At 35.5% G+C, this 24,856-nt stretch overlaps 1 protein-coding gene across 4 annotated transcripts in view; it reads left to right on the top strand.

The window, feature by feature from the left end:
- Nucleotides 1-23,496, top strand: part of LOC145671790 (protein FAM117B-like) — a 70,002-nt gene extending 46,506 nt beyond the window's left edge. For all 4 annotated transcript variants that reach the window (XM_081741004.1, XM_081741003.1, XM_081741005.1 and 1 more), the window contains exon 8: nucleotides 42-23,496. In XM_081741004.1, the coding sequence (XP_081597130.1) occupies nucleotides 42-276 (235 nt within the window). In that variant the 3' untranslated portion in view covers nucleotides 277-23,496. The remainder of the gene's footprint in view (nucleotides 1-41) is intronic.
- Nucleotides 23,497-24,856: the final 1,360 nt, after the last annotated feature.

Genomic DNA, 24,856 nt, shown 5'->3' on the forward strand with positions numbered 1-24,856 from the left:
GTGCCAGAGATATTTAATATCTTATTTTTTTTCGTCCACAGGAGACCAATGATAGACCTGAGTGAGATAGACTACTGCCCTCTTAAGCCTTGTGTTAAATTCGAATTAAAACCAAGTCAAGGATCAGCCTTCTATCCTTTATCAAAGACTTTAGTATTAGAGGATAATGGAAGTAGCCCCACAATTGATTCAGGGGAACCTGAACACTTGCCTTTAATGCCAGGAACCTCATTTGGCGATGCCGTGGATCGAAACAGTGAAACTACCGGAATGTAGTGAGGCAAACGTTTTTAATTGTCCCATTCTATTAATCTTATAATTTTTGACATTACGATATTGCTTATGTGACATTTTCGTTATGTTTCATAGCTTTTTTTTGTCATGTTAATCTTTTAGGTTCTTAGAAAGTAAGCATTACTTTCGTCTTCTGATCTTATCTTGTGTTGTACATATGTGATCTTCTCTGTTTTTGTTTATAGAATGCATAATCAATGCTGTATATTATAGGAAATGCTAACAAATTATGGTGGGCAGAGAAATCCTCTTATAAGCAACATAAAAATTGCGTTCAAGTAATAGCAGGTGACATTTATGTGAAAACAATATAAAAAATTAGTAGATATTTTTTTTTTCCTCCAGTGCATCAGTCAGAAGTTCGTTCAGTTTTTAACAAACTATTTTACAAACCAGTGTTCTGGTCTGCTGGTGTTTTATTACTTCTGCAGGTCGTGTTTAATTTAACAGTTAAAAGGATCCAGCCTTGCTATCGAGAAGTTCCTAGTTCTGATAGCGCACGAATATTTCCTTCCTTTTCTTCAATCTCAATGTAGCCAAATTCCTTTATATATATATATATATATATATATATATATATATATATATATATATATATAAAAGACAATAATTTCTCCCTTCTAGAAAAACAATTCTTTGCGGTGGCTGCGTCTGGAAATAATAAGGGATGAAATAAAGAACAGGAGATGAATGGGGAATACTTATCGATAGTCCAAAACCTTAGCCAGAGTAAGCGGTAGGGGAATTCGATTGCTAAACAAAATCTGATTGTTCATTTACACCATACCAGATTGGGCACTTCCCTTATTTTATATCATATAGGGATATGTTATTCTCAAATAATTCACATATTGAGATCAAAACGCTGGCATATTGCACTTTCTTTGGTTACTAAGTACAGGAACATTTGTTCTTACATGCCAAATGTGTAACGAGCGCTTGTTTTCACTGCGCATGGTTCCGGGCTCGATTCCTGGTAGAGGTAATAATGGAGTAATTCGGATTCCATTCTAAAGAGCAGATTTTGTTTTATATGGCCCGGTACTAAAAAGGGACTTAAATTTTAAAATTAATCAATTAAAAAATATATTATCCTGTTCTTTTGTTTTTGAGTACATGGCGAATATTTGAAGACAGCTGCTTCGTGTTAACCTGAAAAAGAGATGAACACATGTGTATTTGTTTGGTACAATTCTATTGGTGGATGGTAGAATACGAATTTTGAAACTGAAATTTATGTCGTTTTTTAATACGAAGGTTCTAAAAATGTAATTTTTTTTAAAAAAATCTAGTCGTCTAATTGGGGTGAACTTTCAGTTTCTGCTCAGTATAATAAAAGGAAAATAAATAATTTAAAATATTTTGAAGAAAAAATAATGAAAATAAATCCCAGTGAGTAGCTGTTTGGCTTTAATTATTTATTGCAATACTAATTTATTGGAAAACACACTCGCTAATCTTATATTTGAACTAGGGGTCTAAATTCCAAATTTTCTGTGTGCTAGGAGGATGCTCCATCGATTCAGCTACCACCAGCGCGAGGGATAAACAACAGACACAGAAAACTAGGGATGGGCAATTTCGGAATATTTACTTTCCGAAATCCGGAAAGTAAAACCGAAAAAAATCCGGAATTTGGAAGAATTCCGGAATTGTTCTAAATTCCGAAATTTTTTCGAAATCAGGGAAATTTTTATCATCCCTACAGAAACTGATTTTAGTGAGTGTATTGCACTTTGTAGAGATTCCTCCTGGCAAGCACAAGATCGAGATTCGAGTCTTTGCAGTGTGGTAATCAGTTTTTCAAACATTGTTTCATACACACATTTCATAAAGTTAAGAAAATTTAAAACATGATACTTGTTTAAATATATATATAGGAAGTCTTAATTTGACGATTCTCGGTAAAAGTGTTCATTGTATATATACATATATGACACTGAAATTTATAATATATACAGCCCACATGCTAAAAATTAGTTTATCTTTTGTTAATTATTATATTATTTTTGTTATGTTTGTTATGAGGCGATTCCAGAAACTAACTTTCCCACGCGTCCCATAGCTAGGAAACCGCATGTTGTGCGAAGCGACTGCGTGCACGTGAGAGAATAAGGTCGTAGCATGGCGCATGCGCCAGCGGAACTTTCCTAGTGCTCTTAGTAGCGTCGTGGCAGTGGTTGAAGATGGACGTTCCTATTCCAGCTTCCGCCGCGTGCGAAGTGCGTCCAGTGACACAGTTTTTGAATGCACAGCGCCGATTTAAATCCATCGTCGTTCCAAAAATGTCAATGCTAACCCCATGTGCCTTTGCTTTGTGTTTTGGAGTCAGTTGCTTCTGCACCCACCTGGCACACTACTTCTTGAACAACAGGTGCTCCGTGACAGTGGTGTGCAATAAGGAACGAGAAATCTGCGGAAACTGACCGCTGAGTTCCGTTATTGAAAAGCGACGATTCTGCATAATGTTTTCCCGAACAAAGTCCACAAGGTCGTCTGTGATGACGATTGGCTCCCCACTGCGCTCCTCATCATGCACATTTTGGCGCCCTGCTGCAAATTGTCTACACCAGCAATGCGCCATCTGCTTGCTTATGACGGTTGGCCCATAAACCTGGCACAGCTGACGATGAATTTCAATCGACACTATGCCCTGTGCATTCAAAAACTTTATCACTGGTCGCACTTCACACGCGGCGGGAGCTGGAATAGAAACGTCCATCTTTAACCACTGCCACGACGCTACTGAGAGCACTAGGAAAGTTCTGCTGGCGCATGCGCCATGCTACGACCTTACTCGCTTCGCGCAACATACGGCTTCCTAGCTATGGGACGCGTGGGAAAGTTAGCTTCTGGATGCGTCTCGTACTTGTATTCCCGGTGAAGTCTTACAATTTTAGAAATTTGTCAACGCATTCTTTGCTTTAAAAAATGTAAAGGTTTTGTGCAGGTGATTAAACAAAATGAATTCACTGTACATTCTTAACGAAAAGTCATCCAGCAGACATAACCGTTCAATACTATTATTATGCCATTTTAAAGTTTTCACTGTAATTATTTCACGAAACGAATTAAAGTGAACAGATAGCTTCAGTGACGAAAATGTATTTTAAACTGTCACGGGAAATGTTTAGTAAGGAAGGACAAATGTAGATTAGTTTGAATACCTTGTAGAACAATGTCATATCATTGACCTCAGGGCATTATTAAAGGGTGGGACCTTCCTCATTGTAATTTGTGTAATTAAGAGAACAGAAAAACTCGTATAATTTTATGAAATGTATATTGTTCCCGACTTACGCTCGACGCGTAAGAATGTTAAATTTAAAATATTTAAGACAAATTTAATCTATACGGTTGGTTTCGTTTAAATTTTGAAAATTATAAGTGGATTTCTCTGTTTCCATTTATGTGAGTATCGTGCTTTTTTTTTTTCTTTCTTCAAAAAAGATTTCTTTTTTAGAGAGAAGAAAAAGAGAGAGAGAGGGTTGTAATTCCCTTTTGCTTCGGTTTGTAAATTATCGAAAAGAAAATATCTATGTAAATATTATCAAATATTTTAATAAACAATGAAACAAATTTTGATTTTAAGTACATGTTTTGATTGTTGATGAGATAATGCCAGACTTAACCGTGTAGCGTCAGTGGAAATAGTTTTTGTAGAAGTTCCCTGGTACTGACATGATATTTGAACAATTCAAGACTTTAGTGTTTACATCCGTGTTAGTATTTCTGTTTACGTCTTCTGAAGAAAGAAAGAAAGTGTAACAAATGTTGCAGCAATATATATATTCATATATATATATATAAAAATATACTATATATATAATATACGACATATATGGCAGCAAAAAAATTCCGGCGTAGTTTATTAGTAAATGACAGTTTCAATTTTATTATTATTTTGTGTCACAAATTCCTGGTTACAAATACTTTTTTTAAAAAAGAGAAACTACAATCAAAGTAGTGTTTAGGTATTTGTGAAGCAACTAAGAAATTTATAATTTTAAGGGTATCAAAACGGGAAAAAGGTCTTGTCTGTAGTAAATGTTTATTTCACTGTTTTCGAAGAATGATATATAAATTAATAATAGGCTTATAGGTTGATTAATATGGTATTTGGTTGGTTACGTATATGTTTTGAGGTAACTACCGTTTTTACGCGATTCTAAGACGCACTTTTTTGTCGATTTTTTTTTTCCTTCCAAAATCAAGATGCATCTTGGTTATGCAAATTTAGGCCAGATTAGATGGAGTTTTGCCAAAAATTGCCCGTTAGTCACGATTCTGTGAAGAATGTGTATTTTGTTTGTATTTGGTCATCAAAAGTGTAAAAACTGGAAAAAGATAGTGATGATGCCGATGAGGAAACAGATGATGAGCAGTAACGTGGTAGTTTTTTTTTTTTTTTTTTTTTTTTTTTTGCGAGTGTGATTGCAAAAGATAAGAAAAGAAACAGAACAAAAGAAATTGCTGAATAATTATTTGTTTGTATATATATATACTGTCATAATATGATAATATGGTACCGACAGTGGATTGCTAGAAAACTGACGCAAGGAAGTGTTGTACCGTAATTACATTAGGAAAAAAAGTACCAGCAGATACATGAATATACCATAAATTCCAGCAATAAGTTCAAGGTTTCTTTATTTTCCCATAACAATATTTGTTTTCTCATGTTTATTAATGTTTTTTTCTTTCTTTAAAATTAATGTAGGTAGGTTTTTTTTTTTTTTTTTTTTTTTTTTTTTTTTTTTTTTTTTTTTTGTTTCGCCAAGCGTGCGTCTTACATTTGAGGCTGTCTTAGATTCGCATAAATACGGTAATTTGTATTAAAAAGCAAGTGCTCAAAATTATTGAATTGAAATCGAGTAACAAAATAGTGAAAATCAAAAATACAACCTCACAGGTAAAAGCCTTTATTTACTAAGTCATTGCAAAGGCAGATTTAAAGGAGGGAAAAGGTACTGGTTTATCATTATTTTACTTTGTTTCCCGTAACATCCTATAATACAGGGTGTACGGGACGAAACGCTCTAATTTTAAATGTCTGTAATACAACATGTATTCGATACATAAAGAAAATTCATGTAACAATGGATACACAAAGTTTTGAAGTTTTGTTTGTGCAATCGCACTATTTGTACATGAGCCCCACGAGTGGCACGGAGGTTGTCTAACCGATACTCGATTTTTTTTTTTTTTTTTTTCAGGTACCCTTTAGCATCTGTAACGTAACTCTCTCCGTTGCAGTTCTAATTCTCTCACGAAGCGGTTCCAGATTTGTCATTTCGGTAGAGTATAACCTGTCCCTAACATACTCCCACAGGAAGAAATCCAGGGGAGTAATGTCAGGCGACTGGGGTGGCCATGGGATTGAAGACAGTTGCGCCACAGATGGTAAATGGTACGTAGAAAGAAGTGGAGTATCGAATAAACATCCTCCATGCCACTCGTGGGACTCATTGTAGAAATAGTGGGATTGAACAAACAAAGCTTCAAAACTTCGTGTATCCATTGATGTATGAATCTTCTCTATGTATCGGTACATATTGTATTACAGACATTTCAAATTAGTGCGTTTCGTTTCGAACACCCTTATTTTAAATACCTGTTTAGTTTTTCTGACCTCTGTGAGCAATACAGGCTATGATTAAGTTTCCATAAATTTTAATTGTCTTGAGTAACGATAAAATAAAAAAGTGCGTTGAAGTAATTAAAACATGACTATTACAGAAAAAAATTGTGATTTGATGTGAAAATTTATATTAATAGCACAATAGATGGTTATTTTCATACTGTAGTCGTGACGCTCAATCGTAAGGGAAGAATTTATTTTTGTAGTATGTGTAATTTTATTGTGGTATGGAAAAAATCTTTAAGTTTTTGACATTTCTCTTCACTTAATTTCCCAGCTTCTGCAGATACTTGAGATAACAGTCATTATGTTTGTTTTTTATTAAAATCCCGATCCCGAAATAGCAAAAGAAAAATAGCTTGTATTCACTGTGACGAAGCAGATCAATACAAAACTCTCCAGTTTGTTAATTAAACCGACGTTGCTGAAAATCTCTCTTCAGATTACATACTAGCTTCCCCTTCTACATGTTTTGTGAGTGAAGTCGGCACAACTGGGCCAATCGAATGCAGCTTTTTTTTTTTTTGGGGGGGGGGGGTAGGTATAAGAATGTAATATTGCCGACTCAAATCTATCCGTTCCTGTGCCGTTAAAAGAAGGACATAGGCAGGCGTCGATTTGCTGTTTGCATAGTACTGGGCGTTGCCTAAAAGGTACTCGTAATGTCTTTGTTACATTTCTACTAAAATAGGGGCCGCGGTGGCTCAGTGGTAGAGCGTTCACCTCTGGTGCATGGGGTTCTTGGTTCGATCCCAGTTCGCGCCAGATGAGCTCTGTGGTGGACAAACACCGTGTGCGTGGGTTTTCTCGGAATTCTCCCGTTTCCTCCCACTTTCATCATTCCATTCATTTCACATCATTCTCGTCTCCTTTAGCCTAGCCGGCATAACACGGGACGTAAAATTTAAAATAATAATAATAATAATCCAATTTTTATGTATCATATTATGAATAAAATAGCTAAATTTCTTTAACGTGGTCCTTCCGAGCCTATAGCTAAAATGGGTTAGAATTTAGGTGTGTTCTATGAAGGAAAGGCTATAAATCCTAAGATGACTACATCTTGTCAAATATTGATTAAGGATGGTATTCCTCCTCTCAGTTTCTATTAAGTTCTAATTGTTAACGAAACAATTGTCGTTCGTTGCCTTCGTTAATTGCAGTGCCGTGCCTTGGAAAATCAGCACCTGGGGCGATAGTGTACGAAGGCGCCCCCGTACATATGAGTAAGGTCGACAGACCAGCCGTGAAGCGCCAACATAGTTGTCGCGAAGCGTAAGAAAATTTTCAAAAATAAACCGTGCCTTACAGTGATTTTGAGCACTTTTTTCCTTCCGTTTTATATATGTGCACATGCATTTTCCTAACATGAATAACATTATAGGACCACTTCCTAAAGCAGAAAGAGAATTTAAGTACATACTAGTAATATTCCAAATAAATTTTTCTCTCTCTTTTTTCTTCCCTTTCTCCCGAATTTTGCGCCCCTTCGGCACCCGGGCCGTCTCCCCGCTCTTCCCCCTCATGGCACGGCACTGGTTGATTGCGTCGGTAAGTTCGTTGCCTCTTCTCAAGAACAAATTTTAAATTTAAATTCACTAATTGAACACCTTATAACGGCGTTTCTCAAACTGTCGTCCTCCCTTCAGGTGCCCCCTTGTGGTCTTGTTAGTAAAGAAAGAAAGAAAGAAAAAAAACAATTGAAGTGAATTGGGAATCATACACTATAGTCGAGAATCTCAAACAAAATTTAAAAATTAACATAAGTTCAAAACATATACATGCTTTCGAGGGGGCAAAAGTATGGTGGTTCGTAGAACATTCTGAGTCATACAAGTGGTCCTTGAGAAATGTTTAACCAACGCTGCCATATACCTTTCAATGTATGTCCAACTTTTCTCATTGTTTCTTCCTTGGTTAAAATTGTTGCTCGATTATAGTTATTTCCCGTTTTTGCACAGTGAGCTTGTAAATTACAAGATTTTTCAATCAACATTTTATGAAAAGGTATTTTCTGAAAGTTTATTGTTTATCCTTCACCGAACCGTAACCGTTTCTAGCTACGTATTTGGAAAAAGGTGGTACCTGTAAGCAGGCCCGTATTTATATATTGTGCGCCCCTGTGCTCTAAAATTTTCAAAAATAAACCGTGCCTTACAGTGATTTTGAGCACTTTTTTCCTTCCGTTTTATATATGTGCACATGCATTTTCCTAACATGAATAACATTATAGGACCACTTCCTAAAGCAGAAAGAGAATTTAAGTACATACTAGTAATATTCCAAATAAATTTTTCTCTCTCTTTTTTCTTCCCTTTCTCCCGAATTTTGCGCCCCTTCGGCACCCGGGCCGTCTCCCCGCTCTTCCCCCTCATGGCACGGCACTGGTTGATTGCGTCGGTAAGTTCGTTGCCTCTTCTCAAGAACAAATTTTAAATTTAAATTCACTAATTGAACACCTTATAACGGCGTTTCTCAAACTGTCGTCCTCCCTTCAGGTGCCCCCTTGTGGTCTTGTTAGTAAAGAAAGAAAGAAAGAAAAAAAACAATTGAAGTGAATTGGGAATCATACACTATAGTCGAGAATCTCAAACAAAATTTAAAAATTAACATAAGTTCAAAACATATACATGCTTTCGAGGGGGCAAAAGTATGGTGGTTCGTAGAACATTCTGAGTCATACAAGTGGTCCTTGAGAAATGTTTAACCAACGCTGCCATATACCTTTCAATGTATGTCCAACTTTTCTCATTGTTTCTTCCTTGGTTAAAATTGTTGCTCGATTATAGTTATTTCCCGTTTTTGCACAGTGAGCTTGTAAATTACAAGATTTTTCAATCAACATTTTATGAAAAGGTATTTTCTGAAAGTTTATTGTTTATCCTTCACCGAACCGTAACCGTTTCTAGCTACGTATTTGGAAAAAGGTGGTACCTGTAAGCAGGCCCGTATTTATATATTGTGCGCCCCTGTGCTCTAAATAATTTGCTCCCCCCGCCTCCCGCACATACTTAAGTCAAACAAAGAAACAAGCTGTGATTTTGCGAACATACCAGCTCTTAGGTATTACAAGTTACAAAAGTGATAACATAGTTTTAAATGGCCTAATCTATCAATGATGATTATGATGTGGTCTGTCCGAAGGTAGGTGATCGTTGGTGGACGTTACTGTGAGACCCCAATAATTATTGGTGATAACTGTTAAGAAAAACAATCGTTTACATTATTCATCGTCAGTAATGGTGTAATATAATCTATATTAATAATACAATAAGCTGTCTGACTGTAGCGATTTTCAACTCGAGAACCATAATAGATAGAAACATGAAATTTTAATGTTTTAAAGTTTTCAGAGGAATGATCAAAATGACCTGTTCCGAGTATCTAGATCACACCTGAACTGAGATATGAGGGTACAAAGTCCCCATAAGAATAACATGAGTACATTTTTAAACGAGCAATATTAGAGTTAATAGTTTTTGGGGTCGCTGAGATAAATAGTGACAGTTTTAATCCAATTGAACTTCAAGGCCATACTCTACCCGCCACGGAGGGGGCAAGATTTTAAAAGTAATCGACAAACGACCAATATTAGTGTTGGAATTCATAGTTTTCGAGGTTGCTAAGTTTAACGGTACAAGTTTCATTATGTTCAAGTTCATCCTCACCGCTTGGGGTGGGATGGGAGAGAATGACTTTTTTAAAAGTAATCAGATAAGCTAGCTAATTAGTAACTACTGTAATTAGAGCGAATTAAACACATTAACATATTTTCTCGCGCTTGCGCAGGACTCTGCGGGTTGCTAGTTTTAAATATTGCGTTATTGGGAATCTTAAAAAATCCCAAATTTTGCCGCCCTGTGCTCGAGCACAGAATAGCACTTACCTAAATACGGGCCTGTCTATAAGTTCCCGAAGATTTATCACTTTCATTCATAAGAAGATCGGTTGGAGTGCAGTTTAGTGTTCCGTTCAATTGTATGAGACTACTTGGGACGTGTACCTTCAGCTTAACTTAGGATCTGAACCACTTGAAATCCTGCTGGGAATTGAACCCGAGTCTTCCATTCCGGAGACACGTGCGCTAACCTATAGGCTAAGTAAAGGGCATGATTGAATTAAGAATTAGATTTCTGGACTTTCGGCCGAAAAACTTTTACACTTTTTCGGCCGAATGTCCCCATGGGGAATCGAACCCGGAAGCGCTCGCACTAAAGACGAGAGCGTTAGCGACTACGCTACACGGGCCCACTGGGGTATGATTTGAATACTAAAGTGAAAAAAAAAAATCTATCGTAAATAGTTCAGCGAATTGAACAATAGATGACTGTAAAAACATACGTTGTGGAGTAAATAGGAGAAATACGAGTAATAATAGGGAAGTCTTTATGTATGGACTATAAAATCTTCATTCTTCTTGAGAAAACTGATCTGGAATGTAGTTTCAGGCTTCGTCATTGTTTACTTCGATTTATATGAAGAAAACAGGTCATTGGTTGATACATCCAATTGCATCGATATATAGTAAGGTTGACGAAAGAAGTAATTACTCCTAAGATACCATTTTCAGGATGTACCCTCATAGTTTACATCGGTTCTTATGTGAAAAAATGATATTTCAGTACCAAAAAGTGTTCATAAGAATTGTAATTAAACGCTAGCGTTGTCAATACAGAATGGGAAATTGAACCTGTAGGAACGAATAATGAAGAAAGAAAAAAAAAATTGATTTCGAAACGTGTACTAAGGTCTATTTTTTTAAAGACTGAAGACGATACATTTCAGTGCTCGCAATCCTTAAAAAGTGGTTTGATATCAGTTCCACTTCTTAACTTCATTATTCCGTATATCAGGGTGTTACAAAAATTTAGTCACAATATTTTTGGGAATAGTTTTCTCACATCAAAATAAGAAAAAAAAAGTTCATATTGATCTGTGCTTGGAAGTGCATAGTTTCTTACTCGTAGGATGCCGAAAACGTGAAAAAATTAACTTTAAAGGTCCATAGTTTTATTACTATAGGACCAGTCGTAGTCGGGTCAAGACATCGCTGAGGAACTAGTATGTGAACTATACAAATATCCATCTTTCAGAACCCCCGGTACTTGCACAATCAGTTTTAGACAGGCTTTTTTGGAGTACTTGGTCACTCTCTAGCTACCTCTCTAAAAATTGGTATGCAAGTACTGGAGCATTCTTAAACATAGATATTTGTATAGTTCACATACCAGTTCCTCAGTGATGTCTTGACCCGATTACCATAAATCCCATAGTAGTGTAGCTATGAACTTTTAAAGTTAACATTTTCGATAGCCTATAAATCCGAAACTATCCACTTTTGAGCACAGGTCCATATGAACTTTTCTTTTCTTATTTTGGTGTGAGGAATATGTTCCTAAAATATTGTGACTTCTTTGTGACGCCCTCTATAGGTACTGACTTGCAAAAGTGCATCAACGCATATCAATAGGTTTCTTTTTTGTTTTTGTTTCCTCCCAACGTTTCAAATTATAAATATGTCCATATTTCTTGTTAAAGCACATGTACATAATCCAAAGCTTGTATTACCCTTTCCGTGGTAGAATTGACGAGTGCTTTAATGCATTGTCATCATCTAAGCAGTACCGCTTAGAGGGAACTTGGAGGGTATTTATTACAATACAATATCCTTGAAGAGTAATCGTATCAATAACCTGAAAGGTACTCACCTTACTCTTCAGTATTGTTCAAAAAGAGTCAAATTTTCATCCACTTTTCATAATATAGGATTATTAGTTTAATCATGATATTATTCAAGAACTACTGTTGGATAGAAACAGAAACAAATAGTTCAGTTTTCGTTCTTTTCAATTCAAGATTTGTGGGGCGATGGGGGCAGGGAAAATGAAGACGTGTGGTGCCAGCATGCTCACTCCCCACCACACCATGACGGACGCGGGATGATGGGCTGTTTGGATTTTCGGAACTTTGTCCCTGGCTTCCTGAGCTGATGACGCATACATCTTATCATTTTGGCAATGGAAACACTTTTCGATAGTGAACAACTTCTGATCGGTGAACAGAATTTGTCTGTGCCGATTTTGATCGTACCGTTGAAGCAGGCGTTTGCTTTTGTGCTTCCTTAGCTCAAACAGACGTAGCGTCAGAAAGTGTCCCGTTGATCGTCGGTAGGCTCGAATACAAAGATCGTCCCTGAGTTGCCTGGGCATCGTTCGGTTGGAGATGTTCATCGCTTGGGCTATTACTGTCTGCTTCTGTACGGAATTTCTCTTCACACACACCGCCACTGCTTTCACTTTGTGGTCGGTCAGCTCTCGGGCGATCCTGGACAGACCCAGTATTAAGGAACCGCTGGATGGTGCGGTACACAAACATGCAACTCATGTTAAGCTTTTTTTTTTCAGTGTATTGAAAATTTTAGTCGTTGGGTTTTCCATTTTAGCGTAACGCTATCACTACAATCCTATTTTCATACTCACCCCATTCCATCCTGCCTATACTGGTTACATGTGTTCCTTTCTACAGCAGCACTCTTACTGCATGATCGCACTTTCCATTGCCACGTTCAAGGGCGCCCATGCTGTGGTTTCCAGGGGGGGGGGGAAATATAAGCGAGATTTCAAATATAGTTTCAAATTCTGCTATAACTAATGTAAAAATTCTATTGGGCTTTCGATATTCCCAAGTACGATTTCCTCTTGGGGGGGCAAGCGCCCCACCGTGCCCCCCTGATAGGCGCCCTTGGCCACGTTCATTCTTTCTACTCACAAGAAACATGGTTGCAAACCTCTGGTACTTTTGTAACAGTATTTATGGCTAGGCTAAGTAGATTAATTGTGGGGCGAAAGAAATGTATTCTAAATTTTGATTATTGTATATAAAAACACATCAAAAGTTCAATCAACTAACTACATGTAGCAGTTGAAAATACGGGTAATTTTGTTAGCAAATTAAAGGTATTGGTGCGTATAATACACCATTCAAATTATAAAATTTCTCGCAACCATACATTAACAGATCTTAGGTACGTGTGTTATTGAATTGAAATTATCATTTTGACCCTTGAACGCTTCTGTTTTTATTGTAGTAGTTGAGTTTACGACTGAAAAGTTCAGATCTGAAGTATGATAGGAGAATAATTCGTATCATTTGTAATGTAAAGGATTGTTCAAGATGACAGGATGTCGCATTGTTGAGATTAAGATTCAATTTGCTATACGTGTAGTGTGTTCTGCCAATTTAGGATTGATTGCTATCAAATGAAATTGAATTACAGTTACTTATCGAGTGTATGGAACACATTGCAATACTTCAAATTACTCATCTCGTAATGTTCCTCGTCAGTCTTACTCCAATATTTCGGATGAGACATTCGACCACTCATCTTCAGGTGTACACAATGGTTTAAGTCCTTTTTCACAACACGATTAAAAAAAAAAAAAAAAAAGTGTCAGCATTTGTAATTTATGAATATTGCGAAAAGTTTTATCGATACACATGGTCGGCTGCCTTGTCCAATAATTATAGATTGCTCTCATCATTTTATTATTTAACCTCTTGCGTTCCAGGTGTCATTTTCCTATGTGCGTGCTATAATACCAGGTTTTCATTTACTGTTAAAAGACGGTCTAGACCATTATATAGGGTATAGTTATTGTGCACGTGCGAGGAGAGCATTCATATTACTGATATATATATATATGGAACTTTTGGACTGAAAAAAAGATATTTTGATGTTTTGAAGGAACTCTGCTCCTTCAGGTTGGCAACACTGGCCGGAGATCAAATACAGTTTTCCTTCTGAGACCTGCTATCTACTGAGACAAAACTTTTTTTTTTTTTTTTTTTTTAGCTTTTGTGTCAGGAAGGTTGAGTTGAGTTGATTTTGAGTGTAACGTCCCGTTCAGCAGCGAGGCTATATGAGACGTGGACCTACTGATTAACGTGGGATCCGAACCACCTGAGCTTCCACCTGGAATCGAAACCCGGGTCTCCCACGCCTGTGTGAGGAAGGTGCTGTCACCGAAAGAGAAGTAATACAGTAGAACTAACTTGTGCCTTGTATCCACTAAAAAATTTCATTACCTCCAGCATTAATACGACGCTTAATATAGGATTCGTTTTCATGACATCATCCTGGGTGTCACTATTATTTTGTAAAGGAATAATTTATGACATCCGCATGGATGTCACTGGTGCTGATGGGGTCAACAATGTATGTGTGTAGCCTTAATGCTAGTGCACTAACATAATATACTAATAACCTTTTTATTGGTGTTTTTATTATTTGGTTACTAGTAAATTGTTAGTGCATGAACATTAGGGCTACATTAGCTGTATATTGTTATATAGTAAAATGATAAGAGCAGTCTATAACTATTTGGAAAAACAGACCACTATAAGTATCGATAAAATTTGACGCAATATTCATAAATAACCATTGTTTTGAAAAAGACGTTAAGCGATTTTGTACTCCTGAAGATGAGTGCTATAAAGAAGGCTTTCCGTACTAGTTCGTAACAGCTGGGAATTTTAAAACTTAATCTTTTGAGTGTGTGGGATGTATTTCAGAAGTTGAACAGCAAAGCTTTTTTTCTATCTCTCACTCTACATAATTCGATATGAATTTCTTTGTTCCAGAGCTCATAAAGGCTCTGGCCGTCTTCGGTTGACATATGAACATATACGACTCATACAGCTCCTGATCTTAACCTGGAGTAGCTATCTTATTTCTCATTATGATGTGCCGCACGAAAAACTTCCTCGCCCCCACGCACACATATACAATATTAAACCCTGGAACATGTACACCAAAAGCAAGATACTGAGAAATACTGAGCTAAGGACAGCTACATATAAAGTAATATCCAAATGTCAAAAGCTTATATCAACCATACATATTTCAAGTAGTAGATATGGGTAAAATAACAATAATAATAATGATAAATAAAAAAAAAAGTGAAGTTGGATACCTTCGTTTTGTCTTTTGGCTAACTTTAGTACAGGGTAACCCAATAAAACCACGCATATTTTAAAGACTAATAAAATAAAGAACATTGCAGATAGAAAGTTGTTTATTCAAAAATATACAAAAAGAATATTAAAAACAGTTTGTAAACTGTCCGGGGTCATAGGCCAAGTCCATTACGAGTAAAGATATTTAAAAATGGAAGGATAGGAAAGTTACTTAAAATAAGTAGTGTTGGATCTAAAATTGTGTAATGTTTCCAATTGCACCAGCCGTTTGGCTTCCACACAGGTTTTGCGCACTATGTTAAATGAAAATTCAATGTTTCTAGATCAACAGGCTGGTCAAACGGAAAGTAAGGCACCAAAAATTACAGGAGACGTGCAAATTCTTGTGTAAGGGAAGCTAGAATATGTCGAATCCGTTTCCCAACAATGCTGTAGTGTTGGTATAGTCAGTGGTGCCCACCCCCCTTATGTCCATGACGCATCCCCCCCCCAATTGTCTATCCGTAGGTGTTCTCCCATGAAAAAATCTTCTTTTCAATTAATTTTTACACCTCCTCAATCATATTTATATAGATTTTAAGCCCCCCCAAATATTTCAATGACGCAGTTTGCGTCATAGCCCCCCCTCTGTGGGCACCCCTGGTATAGTCATGGCCATCACTACCATATGTGTAACGCGTGCATTTCCACGAGGCGGCAAAATCTATCATAACTATATTATTTAAAATAAATATTTCTTGTTGGAAACAGACTTCATGAAGATAGTAGTTAAATTTACTAAGCTGACCTTCTATTTGAATACTACATTCATAAATCATGTTCAGGTCGCAATAGTTTAAGGTCACATGGACAGCGCTAAAGCAAATGGTCAAACAAATGCCAGCATGCATTGCTTGATTGTTGTCAAATACAATAACTCAATTCTCGAACAGTAACCAACACCTGTTCCATTTAGTTAGATATCACAGTTCTGATATGAAAGCTAGTCTTGGCAGTGTCACAAACAAGTTCCTTATCATTGAAGGTGGAAACTTTTTTTTTTTTTTTTTTTAATTTAACAGGTGTAGAAGGAAAATCAAGAAATAAAGATAAAAGAGCTAGTTGCACTGAAATTGCAAAGTGATATATTGAGATTGAAACTCGATATTGAATTCTATAAAAAGGATTACCATCTTTCCTCTGCAGGTGTGTTTGCTTCATCTTTCACTAACATAACAGATTATTATTTAGAGTCGAAAAAACAGACACAACGAGATTGTATTTGTAGTGTTTAGGCCTTTGTGAATGCGAGTGCCCTTTCCCTCCGCTTCGTTGTTCATGACGGGGTAGCATACGTAAAATCATGGCGTTTAAGATTTGTTCTTTCTGTAGAAAGGAGAGGAGACCGCAAATGATGCCATTGCACGGAGCAACAAATTTCGTAGAGCCCTGGGTATAGTAAGGGATCAAGAAAACAGCCTGCGGAAGTGACAAAACAAAGGGCGATTATAGAGCACAAACGTCTGGTGTGATTGGAAAAAATCTTCCATTGTAGATTGAAAACCACCTATTTCCAATTTCCCTGTCTTTGTATTTTTTTCCGTCTCTATTCATATCGAAATTGCCCTATGACCCTGGTTTCCATACACCCTGTATAATGAATGAATGCAAAAATTAACTGTATGCGTTATATGTGACATATGCTGTAATCTCTATAGTTATCTTCGATACAAAAGTCTTCATGTTAATCACAAGGCCAGTTTGCCTTTGTTTTGAGCCGGTAGGTGGTGTTTGGAAGAAATAAAGAAACTTAATAAGAACGAGGACCTGAGAAGGGTTTGCTTTTTATCATTTTTCAGATATTAAGTTAAAGGTTAGTTTTTGTTTTTGTAACAATGAAAGAGCGGTATGTCCATTGGCATACTGACTCAGGAGAGTTCCTTCCCGGCGCAACCTCGTATTACAAGTATACGATGCGCAGGAGTACGATTCCGGTTATTTTTCTCTCCTCCCTCGTATATATATATATAACATTTTTGATACAGAAATGGATGAAAACCTTGACATATATGAAATTTAGTTCTAACGAAGTAATGTACGTTTAAAAAGATTTGGGGAAGAGCTCATTAGAAAATAAAACACAGAAATTCTCGCTCAAACATTTTCTCGTATAAATCAATGAATCAAAAAGTAAAGATAGTGCGGGTATTGGACAGCGTTAACGGCGAAAAATTATCGGCGATTATTCAGTTTTTTTAATGCTACGTACAAAACTGAAACATGAAAGGCACTCGCCAAATTACGATATGTCAGCGTTTGAAGTAAGTGAAGTATTAAAAGTTAAACTGACAGTCATATTGAAGTTAGTTTTTAATTATTTGAATAAACCTACGAAAAAGAACAGGGTAAGTCGCATTGATTTGACGTATAATTTGTTTCAAGTGTCCACAATATTAAAGAGTGATGGTATGTGCTTAACGGTTTCCGCGTAGAGAAAGATTTGAAACTGAAACACCTGACTCTCTGTTAATCACATTCGATAGATTGCAACCGAATATTGGACATAATAATGAGATGAACGCGCTAAACTTACTGGATTATATTCAGTTTTGTTTAAAGAGGTGCCATCTTTGTGGTAAGAAAATTTCAGCTGATACGCTGCAGTAGGTAGCGGTGTCACAAAATTGGTGAAAGCAAATTGTGAGCGAGTAAAATGCTTTAAAAAGGAAAATTATTAAAGATATTTGAATATTCTAAAATTATCAAATGTGTTCCAATAAATGTTCTAACCTTCAGAAGAATGACGCAAGGGTGAAACAATTGAAAACACTTATTGTATAATAACTTTTGTTTAAGAAAATATGAACCGACGTCACTGCATTCGTTGAGGTGTTTTATGGCCCAGCTCCGAAGGCTATAATCATATGAGACCACCAGAGAAGCATACTGTTTCGAACAAAGAAAGAATAGTCAAAAATCGGCGCCTATGTCGAAGTTACGTGTGAACGTACTGTTTCAAACAAATAAAGAATAGTCCAAAATCGGCACACCTATGTCGACGTTATGCGTGAACATATTGTTTCAAACAAAGAAAGAGTAGTCAAAAATCGGCGCACCTATGTCAGTTATGCATCAACATACTGTTTCAGACAAATAAAGAATGGTCAAAAATCGGCACCTATGTCGAAAATAGGCGTGAATATACTGTTTCAAACAAAGAAAAAATAGTCAAAAATGGGCTCATCTATGTCGAAGTTATGCGTAAACATACTGTTTCAAGCAAGAAAAGAATAGTCAAAAATCGGCGCACCTATGTCGAAGTTATGCATGAACATACCTACAATATTCATATAACTAAACTGGTTGAATTGTGAATCTTTTTTTTTTTTTTTTTCCTTGTTAAAAATACTCCATTAATCAACAGCTTGACATCATCCTTTTTAATTATCAACGTATGATCTTTTAACAGTGGAGTGCTTCAGAGTGAATGCGTCTTTACAACCTACAAGCATTAACCATGGCTCGAAAAATGTAAGATTGAATTTCAGTTTAGAATGGATGTAAACGAATTGTAAACAAGACTTAAATAGGCATTGGGTAAATATTTTAATATATTACTTCGATACGCAATATATTACTATACATACATATATATATGTAAGCTAACATGGGGAAGCTAATATAAGAACTTTTTTTTATTTATTCGCTGCGTTTCTTGTTTACTTGACGTGTGCCATGTTTGTTGTTAGTGTTAAATCAGAACTTAAGCTGCTATTCTGTAAGAAATAATTGCTGCTTTGAGTGAGACTAACACAAAATACAGTTGGCTTATTAAAACTGCAGGGCATTTATGTTCTTTTGTGCTTAAAGAGTAAGCGTATTAGTTTTTAAGATCTGGTGGTATACTGTATGTTGTCACAGTGTATTAACTGCAGGTTTCATATTCCTAAGTGATCCATCATGTGGGATTTTTCAAAATGACGACAACAACACGAACACGTAGAATTCCCCATGTAACCCCTCTTCCGTCCTGAGTAATGGTATAAAGTATTTGTTTACATTACTTTTGGGTATATTAAGAAAACAACAAATAGATAATGTATTTAAAAATAAAATAGGTGTCAAAAGGCGTTTTTCTTTTTTGGCACCTATCATAGGTTAAGACTGATACCCTTATCTGAAAAAGGAGTACCTGCAGATGTTGGATTTTTTTTTTCGTCTTAATTGCGTATGAAAACTAGTGTGAATGAAGACAGAATTTTGTGTATGTTAAAAATCAAATATTTTACTGTTGTAACAAAGTTCATGTAATACATTTTTTTTTCTCCAAAGGATTGGTAGTTAATATTGAATTTGTTAAGTAATGAAAATGTTTTCGTTTGTAGAAATTAGTTTGAAAATACCAAGTTTGAAAATACCTATTCTTTCATAACTCTATAGTATTCCAAGAATTTTCCTATTCGTCTAGCAGAATTTATATTTGTAAATGCCTTTTTGTTTTTGTTTTTTGTTTTTTAATGATTTTTAAGTTAAAATAATCGTAGTCAGAAAGTCCATAGTCCTTCATAATGCTATTGGGTTTCTATAGCCTGTCTATTTCAGGTGTGCTCTCGGAAAATATGCGAAACATACTTCGGCCCCACCCCCGCCTCCCTCTTACGAAGGAAACCCTTCCTTTGCTTTGGGGAAAGAAGTGAATGACCTCAGCTGTGTAGCCAATTTGTCATTCAGTCGTTTGGTCTTGACAAGTGAAGATCGTAAACTATTTAGAATGGTTAACAAGCGAAGTCCGTGAAATGATTCATTGTGGCAACGCTTCCGTATCCAACTATTGAAAGATCTCGGCCACAGCAACTTGTCCCTCGTCTTTCGAGGGGGGTAAGGAAAAAAACACATTGACAGCAGCGCCAGAAGGGGCACACTTGAAATAGAAATGCTCTAACTGTCGAATGAGTACCTATAAATTGAAGGCTTCAGTAAATTGGTCAAATTACTAATATGATTTGCCAAATTATTCAGAAAATATTGTTAAGAAGATCTGTTACTTGGTGGTATTCAATTTTTGAAGTGGGCTGTCTGAAGCTGTTTTGTAACTCTTTTCGTGAACGTGAAGTATTTTTCTGACTGAATGATATAAAAATCCTAATACATACAGTTGTGTAACCAGGATTTATAGTATTCATGTTTGCTTTAAATTATCTTTTTAAGAGTAACTCCTTTAACAAAAAGTAATTGTTCCCTTATCCCAAGCTGGATTCAAGTTCAGACGTAAAACTACTTGTATTAACATGCAAGTTGGTTAGTATTGGCTCATCTCCCTGCCTAATCTTTTATAAAACAAATAGCATCATGTTAAAGTACAGAGCCGGTCTTGAGATATATATCTACAATGAAAGATCATCTCCACTCCTACATAGTGTCATAAGTTATCTCAGAGTCTCTATTTTGTTGACGCAACGAGAAACTAAATACAAATAGACATTTCAATTCAAACTACATTCAGGAGCGAGTCCAGTTACTTACCTCGTAAATGTTCGTTTAGCGTATAGTGTATGTGGTCTCCAAACAAACTGCATTCTTTTACTTCTAAACAAAAATAAACGCATTTGGATAACATTTGGTGGTTGTAAATATGACAAAAAGAACGACATGTATTAGCTCTTAGACACACGACAAAACGAGTAATATAACGGGATTTTTAAAAAAAATCATTATTAGCTAACAAATTGAACAATTTATACGCACAAAATCAGCTCCACCGAAGAAAAAAAATTATTAATAATCTGACTTCAAAAAGTCTATGCGAATGCTTGATTAAAAAAAAAAAAAAAAAAAAAAAAACAGTGACAAAGCACGAAACGTATGCTTCAAGGTGTTGCCGCAGTAAAACAAGTGTTGCCTTATATAGGCAATGCCAATATAAAATTAGATCTTCCATTAAATGTTTTGCTGAAAGATAAAATAAAAGAATAGATGCAATAAAGGAAAGAGAGAACCCTAAAAAATCCACAAACATTTTGTCTTTTACAAACATATATGGCATGGCGTGTCAGTACGAGTAGGCATACTGTACATGGCTTACACTCTTTAACGATTCTTCTTTGTACATTTATTTCAAGTCTCCGAGCCAAACTATTGCAGTTGTCTTGCCTCACCGCCAAACCTTGATGCAGCAGTGTAGCCAGTACTGAATACTTAGGTTCCAGGCTGCCACTTTTACTTCAAAGGTTGACGCTGACCATTGTCTATTGCAATAGAATCATTTTCCTTCAAGGCTGATTGGTTCTAAAAAGAAGTACTTTTAATATTATGAAATTCCTTGTTTCATCGATTAGATTTCTTTTCATTATTTGCAGTTCTATACTAGTTTGTATATTCCACATAGTTTCCCGTCGAAGAAGGCAAAAATGCCCGAAATACAGAAGTTTTTTAGTAAAACATGGGAGAAAGGTAAATATTTCTTCCTATCGTAAACGATAATACTAATATTCACAATATATAAATATATTAAGATATTAACTACCAATTCTTCATCACATTCAATTAGAACAATGATTTTCGACAGTAAGAATACTGTAAAGGTTATTAAAAGTTCCACTTGTTGCGAAAGAATTTCGACTTTTATTGACAAATAACTTAGATTTTGGATTTTTTTTTTTAAGTAGAAATAAGTGATACAGGACTTACACTTAGTTTGTATATATATCATATGGATTAATTATTTGTGAGTGTTCTGTATTACTTGATATTTCATTATTATTTCTGGTTCTCTTATTGCAAGTTGATTTTTCAGTATTTCAAATTCTAAGTTTCTTACCGGGCCATGAATAATAGTACGAAACATTAAAAGGAGTTGATAATACAAGATAAAACCAGAAATGGTTTTCATTTTAATTGTTCGACTATTTATGTAAAAAAGGAAAGGAAAAAAATAATAATGGTTTACGTTATATGTTGTTAATTAAATCACGTTAGTTTATCGATAGATACAGTTATGTTTGAAAAACCCTGCCCACCTTTTGTGTTTCATACAAGAAAGTATGGAGATGTAGTACAGGTGGGAGTTGAACGTAATTTTAGAGTGAAATGATAAGCATATAATTTGTATTGGCATTTGTAATAGTAAGCTGGTTACCTTTAAATAAAGAGGGAAAATTGCAAATGTGTGTGTGTGTGTCGGAGGAAGGGTGGAGGGAGGGATCTTCCAGACGGTTCATATTACTTTAATATACATTCTTTTTAATTTTCGAATACCTTTCTATGTTCCCATAAGTAGTGCGCGTATTTTTGGTTCGATTCCTATTGAAGGTATAATTTTCCATGGTGACCGAGCATGGTGACGTGATTACTACTTGAATTCAGAAATACTAATCTCTGACGGTTATTAGAGCCATACGTTGTCCATACATCGGCAACTAAAGAAGCCGTTTGGCTGTCATGTCCATGATTCATCCTGCGCTGTATAGTCTGACACACTGATTTCTGCTGCAACAGAAGAATTGCCAACTAAGTATATAAAAGAACCATTGAAGCGCATCAAAATGTTACTGTATGGAATTTAAGAAAATAAAAGTAGGTACCTTCTGGGGACTTGTTTTTTTTTCCGTTGCCCGCATTGTGTGTTTTGCAGTATCTACTAGCGACAGCGAACTGTTTTTATCCTTCTTTCATGGCAACAATAGATAGTAACCATGAATAAGAATGCTGTGTGGAATAGGACGAACCAATACGCCATGCAAGGTTGCCACATGTATTTCTTTATGGGAGAGAGGGAACGAGGTACAGCAGATCTGCACCGACGATATTGTAAGTTTTCTGAAGAGTACAAAAGAATCTAGTTACAATCTTATCGGCCGGTGAACGTGATCACAGAACAGATGTTTATAGAAAACGTCGCGATGAGCGAAAATACGGTTTTCAGGGATGGGTAACGTAGATTTTGTGTTCCTCTTCATTATCAGGGACGTATAGTTAAAATTAGTTCTGTTAAAATTCGGTTAAAGTTTATCATTCAAATATTTGAATAATAAACTCTTCTAATGTTCATTATTCGATAATGAATAATTAATCAAGCAATTATTTGGATAAGAAATAATTTTAACAGCACAATAAGCTTGTAATAGGAGCTAGGGCATTATTTGATAGATTTGAATGACTGTGATGCATATGGAAAAATTAGAGGTTGCTAAGGTATTTATATAAACATACTGTATTTTGATCAAAAGATATCCATTATGCTGTATCATGATATAACTAAAATAAAACCTTAAATATAATTCATATTGGGCTTGTTTCGCATATGCTGGTCATGTGCGATTTTCACAAAAGAGAATTATAAGGTATTTGAATATCAATAAATATCAGATTTTTTTAAAACTATATTTTTTTCTTCTTTTAAGCAGAATTCTGTCTTCACTGTGTAAGTGTATGAATCATTATTTGACTGGGAAAGGAAAATGAGAGATAAGACGCATTTGTGTGAATGTTAATGAAGTGAAAAAAAAAAAAGAAATATATAATGCAGAAAATAATAGTAATAATAAAAACGATGAAAAAACTGATCTCAAAAATTTTTTGTGTGTACAATGTATGTATGTTTGTTTGTATGAAGTGCGGCCTGTGCATAACTGTATTTGCAAAATAAATAAACCAAATAGAGAAAAAGAGAAACGGTGGTAATGAAACTGTATAAATAATTAAATCCATAAACAATTCAAACTGTTCGAATGATAGACAATACATTTACCTGTTCGGAATGCAGATACCGTATCATTCTACTTATGGTAAAACAATTTCTTTTAAATTTAACAATTGAAATGTATGCAATAATGTTGGGATATGAAAGATTAAAACAAAAACTGCATTTCCAATTTTTTTCATTTGCAATGTCACAAGGTGCAAAGAAAAAGAAAAAAAAATAGAACTATTTTCCTAATGCAACTTATTTTCAGTACTGTATTGAAATGAATGTAGAATAAAACTGTCAACTTCCTTACCAAAGCAAATTGTATTCCCACTAAAATTTTAACTGGATCGAAAGTTAACAGTTCATCAATAAATATCTCCTTATTTCATGGGAAGCGTTGTGATTTTTACAACCTGTATGATATAAACTTGTGAATTGTGATGTGGTCATGCTGTGTAAGGTTTCTTTAAATTCTTGAAACTGAAGAGCTTAGTATGATGATGAAATCTTTTAAATTGGGCTGGCCCCATATAAGTGAATATGCTGATTTATGAAACCAGGCACTGTAGTAAGGATTGAAGTATCTTGGATGATTTCCAATTTTTTCCTTCATAAAATCTACTTTCTGAGTCCTTGAATTCAGAGGTTCTGAATGGAGTATTGTATTGTATGGAACAGAAATATAGACAGTACGCAAAACCAATGGAAAATGACTGTTGGCTTTCGAAATGTGGGTGTGGAAAAGAATGGAGGGAATTAGCTGGGAAGGACAGGAAACTGAGATAATGTTATAAATAGTGGGGTAGTAAAGAACAGTTTTGGATGTAATTTGAAAGAACTGGTTGAGACATTGACTGAGGATGAACTGTATCATAAGGAATGTACTACAAAGTACGGTGGCAGGGAAAAAAAAAAGGGAAGGGGCGAAAGAGGCTACAGTTCATAGACAGTATTAAAACAAAATTCGTACGTGAAGACTATAGTCCTTGGAATTTTCTCAGCAGTTCACAGATCGTTTTACATAAGTTTTGTGACGTAAAATGTGTTCATACATTTACACGTTTCAAGAGCTGTATCTCCCAATTATTCGGCGCAAACTCAATTGTGACTGACTGTAAACAAAACCTAGTGTGAAGCAGGAGAGAAGTTTGATAATCGTGAAAAACGTCGAGATTTCAACTGATTTACACATTTAGTGACATCTATAATACCAAAAAAGTAATTTTGAATCCTCGTTCACCCGTCCCAATCTAATGTGTTCACTCACCCCGAAATCACAT

Source organism: Thermobia domestica, chromosome 15, assembly GCF_964235325.1.
Source record: "Thermobia domestica chromosome 15, izTheDome1.hap1.1, whole genome shotgun sequence".
In the NCBI taxonomy this organism is placed as follows: domain Eukaryota; kingdom Metazoa; phylum Arthropoda; class Insecta; order Zygentoma; family Lepismatidae; genus Thermobia; species Thermobia domestica.